Source organism: Limulus polyphemus, unplaced genomic scaffold (genome assembly GCF_000517525.1).
Source record: "Limulus polyphemus unplaced genomic scaffold, Limulus_polyphemus-2.1.2 Scaffold2386, whole genome shotgun sequence".
In the NCBI taxonomy this organism is placed as follows: Eukaryota; Metazoa; Arthropoda; class Merostomata; order Xiphosura; family Limulidae; genus Limulus; species Limulus polyphemus.
This window is the reverse complement of record NW_013667996.1, coordinates 145,659-160,725: the sequence shown is the minus strand read 5'-3', so window position 1 is coordinate 160,725 and position 15,067 is coordinate 145,659. Positions and strand designations below refer to the sequence as shown.

Sequence of the window (15,067 nt, the reverse complement as noted above, 5' to 3'; positions counted from 1 at the left end):
TTTTGGACATAGTGGGGTGTTTTTTTTTTTTAATAGTAAAGCTTTTCTTAAATGGGAGTGGGGTTGGGGGGTAAGTGAGACATATAATGCGGGCCAAACCTAAAGTAAGTCTAAAATTAGGTTAATGGACGTTTCGGGAGGGGGCATCCCCCTTCCCTTGTTATCGCCTAGTTTTGTGAGATAATCAGCATATTTGCAGTGTTTCTGTCAGAAGGTAGAAATTATTAGCTTTTTTTTTATTATTATTATGATGCCGTTTTGCTGGTTGTTCTGATACTTCCAACGAACCTCTTCAGGAAGCTGCAGAACTGGTTACAATCGCCTGTCTTTGGTTCTCTTTTAAAGATTACCATCTTTAGCCTTCTTAACGATTTTGTATGTTTGTTTCGTGTTAGCCACGAAGGTAAACAATTGGCTATCTATGCTGTACCTACCACAGCTACCGAAACCCGATTTTTTAGCGTTATAAGTCCGCAGCCTTGTCTTTGACTTTGAGGTAAGTCGCACAATACAAAGGTCCTAATTGAGGAAACTTTATTCACAAAATAATGTATCATTGCAGTGCGAGATCCCCCCCCCCCTATTGTTTTTGATATGGATACTCGGTATTCTGACCGTGTGAGATTATGAAATGATGCATTTTTTACATTATTTTTTTAATTGTGATATTTGATTATTACCCCCTCTTGTCCCCCTTTCTGTTTTTTGTTTCTTTCTGTTATTTATATCAAATTTTTAATACCACTCCCCCCTATTTTTGGGGCAGTTTTTTATTTATCTGCCCCTCCAGTGGCACAGCGGTATGTCTGCGGACTTACAACGCTAGAAATCGGGTTTCGATACCCGTGTGGGCAGAGCACAGATAGCCCATTGTGTTGCTTTGTGCATAACTACAAACAAACTGCAACTTATGTTTATGTAACCTGATTGGACGTCGTAATATTTAATGTAGATTGTTCTATTTACACACCATATGTCGCTAAATAACTTATTTAAAAAATGTTTTTCTTGAGAACTCCATTTACAGAACTAGGGATAAGTTGTGAATATCAGGATTCGTGGCTCGCATTCCGTTGCCCTGAAAACTCGCTCAGCCCTTTGGGGCCGTGAATGGGCCACAAGAATGACAGTGAAGTCCCATTATGGATGCTGTTAACGAGCTAGCTTTCATCTAGTCTGTATTAGTTCAGAAAGATCACACAGGCATGCGCAGATACTTCTTGTGTAGCTTTGTGCAAAAATCTGAAACAAACAACTTTTCAGGCACGTTAATTTTAAGAGAGGTGCATAAAAGTGTGATATTTGTAACTGAAATAAACGTTGAGCCGCTTTTATTATAGTGTCGCAGGTTCGAATCCCATCACCGAACATGTTCGCCTTTTCAGTCTTGGGGGCGTTATAATGTGACGGTAAATCCCAATTTTAGTTGGTAATAGAGTAGCCCAAGAGTTGGTAGTGGGTGATGTTGCCTTCCCTCTAGTCTGTCACTTCAAAATTAGGGACCGCTAGCCCTCGATAGCTTTGCGCGAAATGGAACAAACACACAAACCAAACTTACTTTAAGTTCGCGATTTCACTTATGGTGCGTCAAAACTCGCATTATGGAAAGAGAACAATACATTTCGCACGCACAAATGAATTGCGGGAGATGTAGACAGTATAAATATAAAAACATTAGATTTTTATCTAGTTTTTAATTATTTCGTATTTTTCAGTTTTACGGTAACATCGGGTTTTAATTATTCCGTATTTCCAGTTTTACGGTAACATCAGGTTTTTAATTATTTCGTATTTCCAGTTTTACGGTAACATCGGGTTTTATTTATTTCGAATTTCCAGTTTTACAGTAACATCAGGTTTTTAAGTATTTCGTATTTCCAGTTTTACGGTAACATCGGATTTTTAATTATTTCGTATTTCCAGTTTTACGGTAACATCGGGTTTTAATTATTTCGTATTTCCAGTTTTACGGTTACATCGGATTTTTAATTATTTCGTATTTCCAGTTTTACGGTAACATCGGGTTTTAATTATTCCGTATTTCCAGTTTTACATCAGGTTTTTAATTATTTCGTCACAGATAACTTTTTTTTTTTTTAAAATACAATTTCAAAAGTGCATTCCCGTTCTTGTTTCAAACGATATTAACTTTCACAAGAAATGTAGATAAATACCAGATTAAAATACAGAATTAAAACTGAAGGAAAAGCATATCCTTATAACCAACTGCCTTGTCTAACATACTTACAATGATACGAATATTTTTTGTACTTATACCATCACTACTATGGTTATGTGCTGCCATCCTCAATTTTTGAACTATTGACCAGAGGGAAAGTAGCCAGTCAGTAGCACCCTACCACCCATCTTCCACGCTAAGGGGGCTAACTGCCACTTTTATAACGCACCCAAAACTTAAAGTGAGTGGAAAATTTTGTGATATCGCATAGATTCGGACTCGACTCGCCAGTTCCGAAATCCAAACTTCTAACACAGGGTCAATCAATACCCTTTGATTTTCACACTTAGCTTAACACCTCGGTGATTACACGTGTGTAAAATGTGCGATAAAGTTAGGCAACTTACATTCTGGGGCTAGTTGAAAATAAGGCTTAACAGTTTAACGCGAAACGTCTTACGCTCCAACTCTCAAACCAGAGATATTCAAAACTTTGACGAATCTGATAACATGTGTAAACCAGTTATCGCGTTTTCTTTAACAACTTCAGAATCTGCAAATTACACCCCCTGGGCACATCAAGCCCGTCAGCTTATATAATGGATATAATATCTACAAACACTGGAATTAGGCTATAATGACGTTGTTGTTTTTTTTTATCTGAACGTGAATAATATGTTTTCAAGTTAGGTTCATCAACTTGCATCGCCATCTTGTATTCGCGCGTACTTTTTACATAATAATAATAACTGTTTTTTTTTAATCTTACAAAACATTACATTTACCTAAGTAAGACCATTAGGAAAGCCATTTTCCAGGCTCAGTCGTTATTGTATAGCTGCAGGATACTGTTCATATGGTACTTATTTAAGCAGCACCATCGACAAAGAAGCTAAGCTCCATACTTTTCAATGATAACAATGGTCTGAGGTTTTCTGAACCTTAAAGTCGTATTTACATAGTAATCTCAACTTTAGGATCTCCTGGGTTCGAACCATGGCATCTCTTGCACGTCATTTGAGTGCTCTACCTACTGAACTAGAGGATTGACCTCCCCTTTAATTTTATAACATGTTTTGAAACTTGATATAGCCTCAGGATAAAGACATCAACTCGTCCTTGAGAGCAATATTACGTCGCTATGTCATGAAGATCTGATGAGTGTTATTGTATGAATATCAGTAATAAGTTTGTGTTTTCTTTTTGTGTGTGTGTAAAAGAAAAGCTCCTTCATTTATTGCGTTCGGACAGGTAGGATGGTGTGGAGGAGGGTAGGAGGGGGCTATCTACTTATTACCACACCTTTGAGGTCAGTAACGCCAGATCCGCCAAAGCGCCCGAAGGCAGTTTATTCGAAAGTCTGACTATTTGGACATGAGATTATGATAGTAATCCAAATTTGGTGTTAAGGGTGTAGCCTGCTTAAAGACGTAGGTTGGTGTTTAGGTTAGCTTTAAGCCCACGTGAAAATGCCATGAGATTTCTTTTTCTCTTCGTAGTTACATTTTTTTTAGTTTTGTGCCCTCGATATTAGTCAAGGTAAAAATGATTTTGGTAAGGTTGCTTAGCTTAGTGGGTGGTAGAAGGTTTTCCCCTGTATCATAACTTTTTTCAGCACGTGATGCATGTGATTTAAGACAACACGTGGATCATTGTTCAATAAATTATAATGCCGTAGACCCACTAGGGGTCGCTGATCTCTCGTTAGGCTATTAATACGTTTGATATTTACGGGCATATCTTACGTTCTCTGAATTAGAGGTTACTTTAAATTAAAAAGATGCGAATATTGATATGTATCATTTGACGATTTTATAAGATGGCGGCCATGAAATTCACATCCACATAAGTCATCCGTTACGTGTGTTCCGCTTTTTTTTTTTCACGAAATGAACAATGACCGATTGAAAGAAGGAAAAGTTTTCTATAAGAACACGTTTTAGTTTAAACCTGTTTATGCAGAACAGCCTGACTAGGTTACAGTAGTGAAGGTATCATACTTTGAGTGTGATCTACAAGAATATCAGTTATGTACTAAAATGCATGGTAAAAAAGTGACCCCGAACTGACGTTTAAATTTCAAATTTAGGCCTAAAAAAAAAAGGAAAGAAAAGAATTCCAGTGGTGACGGCACCATAAAAACTGCTCTTCGAGGTGATTGTAATTAGGTGCTTCAGTTAAATATCTTATAAAAAGCGATTTTCTATTTCTGCTGAAAGAGCAACAACAAGAAACGTGTACGTACGTATATTACCTTATGTTTGTCCCCCCGATAGGACAGCGTTAAAATCCGGGGTTCGATTCCCCACGGTGGACACGGCGGGTAACCCCAATATGGTTTTGCTCTAAAGCAGACAATCAAACTCTATGTTTGAAATACTTCTTAAATACTATATGTGATACACGAAAGTGACTTTAAGTCCCGTACGTCATACATCCAGTTAGTTGTTTTATGGATTCTATGTACAAATGCAGACGTACAATATGCTCTTATTTAGTTTCTAAGTCAGATTTTTTTTTGTCTTCACAGATGGTGACGAGAACAAAAAAAATATTTGTTGGCGGCCTTTCCGCTCCAACCACTCTTGAGGACGTGAAAAACTACTTCCAACAGTATGGACGGGTAAGTTTAAACCTTATTTGATGTTAATACGTACACACGCTATAGTTAAAACATAAGAAATAGAACATTTCCTACTAAAGCAGCGGCCTGGCATGGCCAGATGGTTAGGGCGTTCGCCTTGCACTATGCGGGTCGCGGGTTCGAATTAATCCCCATCCCACCAAACATGCTCGCCCTTTCAGCCGTGAGGACGTTATAACGTGACGGTCAGTCCCACTATCTGTTGGTAAAAGAGTAGCCCCAGAGTTGGCGGTGGGTGGTGATGATTAGCCGCCTTCCCTCTTGTCTTTAGCTGCTAAATTAGGGACGGCTAGCGCAGATAAGCCGTCGTGTAGCTTCTAAATCAAACCAAACTAAAACAGCGCACTGTGTGACACCTATCGGGAAAGTACGAATGACGATTTTAAAGATTAATAAATAATAAGGCTTAAGAAGAACAACGTAAAAATAGCTAATTACTATGATAATTGATTTAGCGCTGACCATTTACAGTGTAATGACGTCTAAGGGTAAAAAACACAAACATTACGATTAACCAGAACCTTGTGCGCACGTGGGCTAAACAGCCAGATCAGTGACCCTCCCTAAGATTCAGATATAACCGACCCTAATTTGGAACTACTGATTAGAGGAAAGGCGGTTAGCCAGCAGCACACACTCTCCGCAGCCAGGGGGGTTTGGAAGGATTACGTCAACTTTAGTTTTAACTGAAAGTAGAAACTGTTAAAAACAAATATATATATATATATATATATATATGTATGTGATTTTACAACTGGTGGTGATATTCAGACGTAATAGATAAAGACAACTGATTCTTTGTGGATATCGGATCATCAGTGTGTGTGTAAAAAAAAGTAGTTCGGAGAAATGGAGAGGCTGTGTGTTGGTTGCGATGGAAGTCTCGCGAAAGTTCAAATTCTTGTAACTTTCTTGACAGTAATAAAGAACCAATGTGTTTCCTTCTGTCCATAACAATCCATGAACATTTAGTTAGATGTCAACATAACAAATGTAAACATATTTCCCAAAGAGAGGGAAGAAATGTAAAAGTCCCCACATTATCAAAACGCCCAAAGGGCGCTGTTTGCAGGTAGGCTATAGATATATTTACCAAAGAGAGGGAAGAAATGTAAAAGCCACACATTGTCAAAACGCCCAAAGGGCGCTGTTTGCAGGTGGGATATATATATATTTACCAAAGAGAGAGGGTAGAAATGTAAAAGCCACATTGTCAAAACGCCCAAAGGGCGCTGTTTGCAGGTGGGCTATGGATATGAATGCAGATAACTGATCGTCTATTAGTATAAACTCACGAGATGATTGAAACAACCAGATGCCTCTCTGAGAAGCTACGTCAGTTTGTCAAAAACACAAAAATTATAATAATCCTGTTCCCGAAAATTCCTCCAGTCAGGTAGTTTGGAAACCAGTGCTAAGGAAATCATTAATTATTATTTTTTTTAACCCCGTTTTCATTCTGACCTGTTTTGATATTCAAATTCCATAAAACTTTAGAATTGGTCCAAGCCAGTTAATCCCAAGGCTGAAACAGGCTTTGTACGGTCGGTCTGGTTTGGGTCGCACCTGCCTAGTTCTTTCTGATACGTCACTCGTGTTGCCCGTAGTGATTAGGGACCAGCTAATAATGCAAGTCTATGGCACATCCGCTCTTTCTGGTAACATCGCCCACTGGAAAGCGGTTTTACCTGTTTCCCTGCCTTGTCGGTTAGTTAACACGTGACTTGTTTCGATGTTGTTGCTTTCATACGTTTTTTTGTTTTGTTTTTTCATTAACTAGTGACTCATCTAACGCGTGAGATGAGGTGTAAGGTTTACACAATCACGTAACTTAACGTGTAAATCTCGAGTTCTAAATGAAAGACTTCTGGGATGGTTGCACAGAGGAAATTTTTTATATAATATGATGAATATTACGTTCCACAAACATCTGAAGAACTGTAAATAAAATACAACTGTTCATTGAGATAAGTGCAAACAAGTAGTCAGATGACACGAAGTTAGGGTTTTATCTTTGATGATGATTTGATGTTACAAGTTTCACATACGGAATTCTTAATGGCTAAAACAAGATGGAGGTTCAGACATCTCGGAAATTAGCTTCAGAATCAGATCCTCAACCTTTGTTTGAGAAGTATTATTTAGATTTAGATTTCATACAATGATAACTGCTTGCCAATCAATGAAAGAGAAGATTTGGTCCACAGCGCCCCCTAGAGAGTGTGTGTGTGTGATTGCCTAATTTGTTTTTTGTTTATTTTCAAGTAAGTCGTGTTTGTTTGTTGTTAAGCACAAAGCTTTCAAGTAAGACAGCATCGTGGAATTGATTATCAAAGTACAAATAAAGCGCATTTCGACAGTGAACTGTCTGTTTTTTTTTCTGACCTTTTGGGCGTATCTTGGACTAATTAGCCAATTTTTACAGCGTCAGTTTGAAGAAGAAGATATAGTAATGACTCAGAACGAATACATCAATCTGTAGGTAGCTGAAGTTTTGTTAAGTTTTGGAATAAGTAAGTGTATTTATATCTAAACAGAGGTTAGATAGGAACATCTGTGTGGCTAAACGTTAAGAGACCGTTTCCCAAACGTTTGTCATCCACGCCCCCCTTTAATAAATATAGTATCTTGCGTGCTCCCTCCTTTTAAAATGAGTGAAAGTTTGTTTGTAATTATGCACAAAGCTACACAATGGGCTGTCTATGCTCTGCCCACCACGGGTATCGAAACCCGATTTCTAGCGTTGTAAGTCCACAGACAAACCGCTGTGCCACCGGGGAGCAAAATGGTTTGTTTGTTTGAAGTTAAGCACAAAGCTACACAATGGGCTATCTGTGCTCTGCCCACCCCGGGTATCGAAACCCGGATTTTAGCTGTGCTACTGGGGGGCATGAGTGAAAGAATGGGTTAATTGATGGGATATAACACACGGATACACATTAAAATGTGTTGTAGTAATTACTTATTATTTTCATTAATAAAAAGTCCCCCAGTGGCGCAGTGGTATGTCTGCGGACTTATACTGCTAGAAACTGGGTTTCGATACCCATGGCGGGCAGAGCACAGATAGGCCTTTGTGTAGCTTTGTGCTTAAAAACAAACAACAAAACAACATTCATAAAAAATATATTGAAACGTTTAATTTTGCATTATTTCACTATTTACTCTACCCTAATCGCTTGCCCCCCCCCAAGATATAATTTACATTAAGAGACAATAAAGTAAACCAAATCATTTTTGTTGATAGTAATAAAATCCCATTTACTGCATTACTCCCATTAAGTGCAGTAGTTTTAAGCAGGAACTGATTATCAATAAGGGATTCGAACCACGGTTTCGTGACGGTTAACAGAATACGTATCCTTGTTACACATTATAATAACTAGGAAGTCATGCACGCACGTGACTGAATGTAACTGTATACCGGAAAAGTATTTTGTTCAGGAACACTTTTTTTTTTCGATCATTTTTTTTTTTTTTACATGTAATATACAGTGATCTACATTTGTACATCATTAAACATGCTTCGAAATGGAAAATAATTTTCTTATTCGCAGATTTAGTGATCCAGTGGTTGAGTTGGGGAGGGAGGGAGTCACGTTCCACACGTAGTGTGTTATGTAGTTTTTTTGTTTTTTTTCGACCGTTAAAGATAAGTTAAAATTTGAAGGTAGACACTTGGTACGAGTGGCAGTAATTGATTTAATGACGTTAATCTCCACGTGACAATAGGTAGAAATTTCTTAGAAACGTGCGGGTTAAATATATCAAATAAAATAATAAGTAGTTAATCAGATGCCATTGTAACTTCTGATATGTATATTATGAAGTTATCGTTAAAAATCTGAATCAAATGGCAAAGAATAGTCTGTCTCCCCCCGCGGCCTAATGGTTAGCGTGTCGGGCTGCGAATCGAAGAATCCGTGGTTCGAGGCATGAAGCAGTTTTAACTGTGGAATATAATCTCCTTATTCGGTTTAAAAAAAAAATCCTTAAAATACTAGTATTCAAACAAAAGGGGAAACTTAAGAAAACCACGGATGTACTTACACAGTCAGGACAATATGGCAGTTTACTGACCGTCAGCATTCCTTTCATCTGTTTACCATCAACAAGCGTTTCTTCCGCTGACTATAAGTAAGCCTTTTCTTCTGCTGACTACCAATAACATTCTGTTTACCATCAACAAGCGTTTCTTCCGCTGACTATAAGTAAGCCTTTTCTTCTGCTGACTACCAATAACGTTTTTATTTACTGATCATCAACAAAATTTTCGTCTGCTAACTATTAACAAGCTATTAATCAGCTGACCACCAGAAAGCTTTTCATCTTATGACCATCACCAATCTTTTCATCCCCTGATCAACAATACGCTTTTTATCCGTTGAATATTAATAAGTTTTTCATCTTCTGACCACCAACAAAATTTTCATCTACTGACCTCCAACAAGCCTTTCATCTGCTGATCATCAACAAGCTTGTTATCTTCTGACCATCAACAAGCTTTTCATCTTCTGACCACAAATAAAATTTTCATCTACTGACCGCCAACAAGCCTTTCATCTGTTGATCATCAACAAGCTTTTTATTTTCTGACCATCAACAAGCTTTTCATCTACTGACCATGAATAAGACTCTCATCTAAGGATCACGTCTTCACTTCCTTTTTTAAATCATAATCAAATCAGTTCGTCACTTGAACCTAAGTCGTAGATTTTGTCAGACTGGTCGATGAATTTTCTCCTTTCTGCATTGACCATGATTCCAAGAAGACAACACCAGAGTTGGTGTGGAAATGTTTCGTTTGTGGATTTTGCTGTGCTTTGGAAAAGCTATATTGCGCCGCCATTTTGCCGTGATATTCCAATGTATATTCATAGCAGTGTTCTCCCTCCAGTACTGTACCGATATCCAATATTCAATTGGGGTTGAAGAATATTTGGGTGCCTTACGTCGATATTCTGGGATACCCAGTGAGAGTAGAATTTGTGGATGTTGAATTTCTTATGATTACTAGCTTTCTATTAATTTATCAATTCGATGGCCATCTGCACGGGTATCGAACCTCGAGTTTTAGAGTTTTAAAGGCCTCGAGCTTATCGCTGATTTGTTTGTTAGTTGTTCAGCTCAAAGCTACACAACGGGTTATCTGGACTGTGCCAAGTGTGGGTATCGAACTCCAATCTTTAGCGTTATAATTCCTCGAGCTTACCGCTGATTTGTGGAAAGCAAGGAAGACGTTTTGGCAGGATAATGTATTGTCAAGCAAAACTTTCTAGAAATAACAAAGTATAAGCCTATTTCTTTTTGTGTGCGCATGCTCTGTGTCCAGTAGTTTTAAATGAGAAGATAAAATGGGTTTTTAAGCTTTCGCTTAAGCGTTAAATATTGGTACGAAGATTAATGCAGGTATAAGTAAGGTATTGGGGGTTTATTGCTACCGTGAAGTCAAGGCATTGGTATGTTATCAGCTAGAAATGTGTTTACATGCAAGTTACGGAAAATGTTATGTAGAGAGAAAGAAAGGGTAATTGAAGACTGTAACTAGCAAAAGCTAGCTTTGTATTTATAGTTTAAAACATACGCGGGATGATGTTGTGTGTTCAAGAACAAAAACTTGGAAATAAAATCCAATTTATTTGTTAACTTATTTTAAAATTAAGTGTCTCATTCTCTTCTTGTATTACTGGTTTCGTAATATTATTTAAAGAAAACACGCTGTAAGAGTTTGGTTTGTTTTTAGTTAAGCACAGAGCTACACAATGGGCTATCCGTGCTCTGCCCACCACGGGTATCGAAACCCGGTTTCTAGTGTTGTAAATCCGCAGACATACCGCTGTGCCACTGGGCGGGTTTGTTTGTTTTTAGGTAAGCACAAAGCTACACAATGGGCTATCTGTGCTCTGTCCACCACGGGGAATCGAACTCCGGATTTTATTATTGTAAGTCCTTAAGTAAAAAAAAAAAATAGTAGTACGAACTTCAGTGCCATCCCAGTGAATATTAGAATTTCTTTTACATTGCTTCTCTCTGGTTCAAGTAAGGTGCTCAGGAGTAGGAGACAGGTCGCCTACAGGAGAACACTGCAGTCTGTAATGGTGTATCGATCGAAGTCTCTTTCAGAAAAAGCATTACCTTCTAGTTTCTGTGTACGAACACCGATCTGTGTTAATCGATTTGATAAATGTAATCTTCCTTTAGAAACATATACAGACGGGGGGGGGGGGCGAAGAGCGCCTAGTTTTTTTTTTCTTTCTTTTTTTTTTTTCCTTCTAGTACTGTTTATTTTCAAATCTTCCTACGCGGCAGAAACGGGAAAAATTCTGTTCTTCAAACTTAGAATGGAATTCACCAAATAGTTAGTAACATTTTATAGAAAAATAAATGAATATAGCTGTACAATTTAATACGAAAACAAAGTTGGTATTTGCTGGCTATAAGCTCATTTCTGTATACGGTTAACAAAAGAACAGAACACAACAACCTTAGATTATAAATGTATTGAGTTTTAAAAATGCACAAGGTCATAAGAAAATCTAAACAAAAGCATGGAATAATGAACTGTAACCTTTTATAGACGACCTATTTTGGTATATATGTAATGGAATCAATGTCGTCCTTTTTCTCCCTGGTTCGCGTCCCGTTGCTGTAAAAAAAAGACGCTCTTTGGAGCCATCCTCCCGGTCCCACCAAACATGCTCGCCCCTTTCAGTCGTGGGAGCGTTATAATGTGACGCTCAATCCCACTATTCGTTGGTAAAAGAGTAGCCCAAGAGTTGGCGGTGGGTGGTGATGACTAGCTGCCTTCCCTCTAGTCTTACACTTCTGAATTAGGGACGGCTAGCGCAGATTGCACTCGTGTAGTTTTGCGCGAAATTCAAAGACAAACAAACAAACTCAAGCTTTGGAGCCTTGGATGCGTTAAAAGATTGATTGTAAAATCCTGCTTTTCAATAAGAATACTCCAAGAGTTGGCGGTTGGTGCTGTGGATTAGCTGGTTTCCCCTTTAGCCTGCCAGTTCGAAATTAGGGGCGGCTATCGCAAATTGCCCTTGTGTGGCTTTGCGCGAAATTACAAAACAAAAGAAAACAAAAACAGACCTTTTTTTTCTGTCGCAGAATCTACCCCCCCCCCTCCCCAGAGGCTCAAGGCTAAAAACAGATTGCTCATTGGGTAGCTTTGCGCTTAACAATAGTCAACCTACCGCTGATTTTACCCAGGGTCTCAGGATTGAAGATGTAACAGAAAAATAAATTAATAAAATATGTAAAAAAATGAAGTCACTGAAACAGAAGATTCGGAGAGTAAATAAAAAAAAGGTAATTAAAATTACTTCAGTGATAGCATTATTTCATTTAACTGAGTGGGAAAAAAGGGGGTGGGCTGAAATGACATCTTTACACATTTGGTTGTTTGTTTCAAGATTTTCATGCAAAGCTACACAAGAGCTCTCTTCACAGACAGACTAGATGGAAGGTAGCTAGTCGATATCGAAAACCGCCAACTCTCGTCTGATCGAACAGTGGGAATTGGTCTTATTTTTATAGCGCACCCATGACTTAGTGAATACGAGGATTCATGCTTTGCGACCCGTTGCCACAAAATCACGCTCTACATTTGGGGTCGTGAGCGCATTATAAGGGTGACGATCAAATCCGCTACTCAAGCATCCCAAGGGTTGGCGGTGGGTGTTGTAGAATAGTTCCCCCCCCCCATCTTGCCTATACGCAGACAGCCCTTGTTCGAAGTTCTGAAACAAAGAAAAATATCTTATCATTAGTGTTACATAAATGAATATGAGGGTCATCAGGGAATTACCATCATTTCCGGTCTGAATATTGTCTTGTCCGTCCAATAATAAAGTTACCGAGCTTGAATCGGATGTTTACTGAGATGGCCCCCTTCTGACTTCAGTGACATAAGTAAGTTCCTTCCTTTGTGATCTGTGGCATCGTGTAATACGAAAAAAAAACAAAACAGAATTCGGATATTGTAATCAACATTTCTGATTAAAAATAGAAGCGTCTTGAGACGTTATTCAACCTACTCACAAGTTTTGGCATCTCAACTAGAAGTACCGGGCCCACCCAAGAAGCGGGAAGGTCGGGAATATTTTCCCAAAGCCCACTGCTTACCAAGGGGTCCAGAAATGTGTACAGAGTGTATCAAATCGGTACGGAACGTTTGAGTTTGTTTGTTTGTCTGTAGTTAAGCGCCAAGCTACACAATGGGCTGGCTGCCGGTGCTGTGCTTACTACGGGTATCGAAACCCGGTTTTTAGCCTTATAAACCCACAGACTTACACCGCTGAGCCACTGAAGGGGCGAACGTTGAAGAAAACATAAACCACGCCTTTAATCACTTATGTGTGTGTTGGCGGTATTATTCCGAAAACTATTTGGGGGGGGTGGGGGGTGGAGACACGTACTACTTCATCCCCGGGGCTCCTGATGGCCATTAGAAGTACCAAATTTTTATCCACAGACGTGTTAATTGTGGGAAGCGAAGTTTAACTTTAAAGATTGAACGAGAGAAACGAGAAGACAGATTAGGATATCGCTAATTTCCTTCTATGTTAATTCGAGGTTTTTTTACAACGCTAAAATCAGCGGTTCGATTCCTCTCGGTGGACGCAGCAGATAGCCCGATAGGGCTTTACTATAAAAACAATCACACACTCGAGGTTTTTGTTGTTGTTTTTTTTCAAGCGCAAAGCTACCCAGTGGGCTATCTGAGCTGTGCTCACTGCGGATATCGAACCGTGATTTTGGGGGGTATAAAAAACCCTCAAACTTGTTGTTGACTCACCAGGGGAGCTTAGCTTAACTCAGGGGTACGTGTACTTTATGCATTATTTAGAGATATCCCTTACTTTTAAACCTATAGTGCCCTCCACAACAAATGTATTTATTTTTCCAGTAACAGCAAACGTACAAAGGAAAAAAAGGTTGTTATGTAACAGGGTTATTCTAACACCTGTACCCCGCTGTTTTACGTACCGTAAAGCAATCTTCTCGACAGATTAGAAACGCTGCCAACGCTAGCCACGTGATATGCCTGCTTTTATTTTTTGCTAAACACTGTGGAAAACAATGTATCTTCTATGTGCTACCCGAACGTGAGTGGAAGAACGCGCCATCTGTCGGCATATTATATTTAAGTTGTTAAATTTCTTGTATTTATGGGTTTGATTCGTTTTTCTTCGCATAAATGAAGCATTCATCACAGATAGTTTTGAAGGCGTTAATAGGGATTCCCATTCTTTGTTCTGTTTGTTTGTTGGTTTGTTGTGAAGTGCAAAGCTTACACGATGGTCTACCTGTGTTGTGCCCACCACGGGTATCGACATCCAGTTTTTAGCGTTATAAGCCTTCGGACTTATAGCTGAGCCCCTGGGGGCGGAGGGCTTTTTTTTTTGGCTGGGATATCGCAAGTGTTCTAAAAACCCCATTAAGCTTCGAAAGGACTCGCGCATCGTTAAAAATTTCAGAAATGCATTTTGATATTTGAAAATCTACTTGGGTATCTTTCACCTTCGAGATTGTTTACGATTATCTTCGAGCAGAGGAATCACCCTATTTATAGACTTGAATTTAGTTCAAGTTTTCGTGTATGTATCTGATGGTGATGAAATGCTTTAAAACAACAATAAAAGTACCTTCGTGTTGTTGTTATAAAAAAACTTTAAGTGTCTTTACGTGGAAATAAAATGTTGAGTAATTCCATGTTTAAAACCTGCAAGGCGTCAAAAATACGTTTTCTTTTTCTGTGTTTGGTCAATTTGTTAATGTCCAGCTAGCCAGACATAGAAACATCTGTGCAGAATAACAATAAATAAAATTACTTTTACAGATTCATGGTCGCCCCCCAGTGACACAGTGGTATGTCTGCGGTATTATACTAATAGAAACCGAGTTTCGATACCCGTGGTGGGCAGAGCACAGGTAGCCCTTTGTGTAGCTTTGCGCTTAACAACAACAGCTTTCCTCGGTTAAGCGTTTTTGAGTGAGTTTTGATTACAGCTTAAAGTGGACATTTATTTATGTACTAAATTCAGAATATAGTTTATCTCAGTACCGATAATTTTGTTCACCCCCCCACCCCGATTATATCTACCTCACTTACTGTAATAAAAACTACATTGCATTGATGATATTTTTGTTTTCTTTCTACAGAAATCGAGACAAATCACACTATGTCATGCTCTAGTTCACAATGGTAGCTACTAATATCATGTGTTCAT

General features: G+C 38.6%; 1 protein-coding gene across 5 annotated transcripts in view; it reads left to right on the top strand.

Annotated features, from left to right (window-relative positions):
• The first annotated feature begins 4,709 nt into the window (after positions 1-4,709).
• Positions 4,710-15,067, top strand: part of LOC106466809 (RNA-binding protein Musashi homolog Rbp6-like) — a 110,164-nt gene continuing 99,806 nt past the window's right edge. For all 5 annotated transcript variants that reach the window (XM_022394891.1, XM_022394890.1, XM_022394892.1 and 2 more), the window contains exon 1: positions 4,710-4,802. In XM_022394891.1, the coding sequence (XP_022250599.1) occupies positions 4,710-4,802 (93 nt within the window). The remainder of the gene's footprint in view (positions 4,803-15,067) is intronic.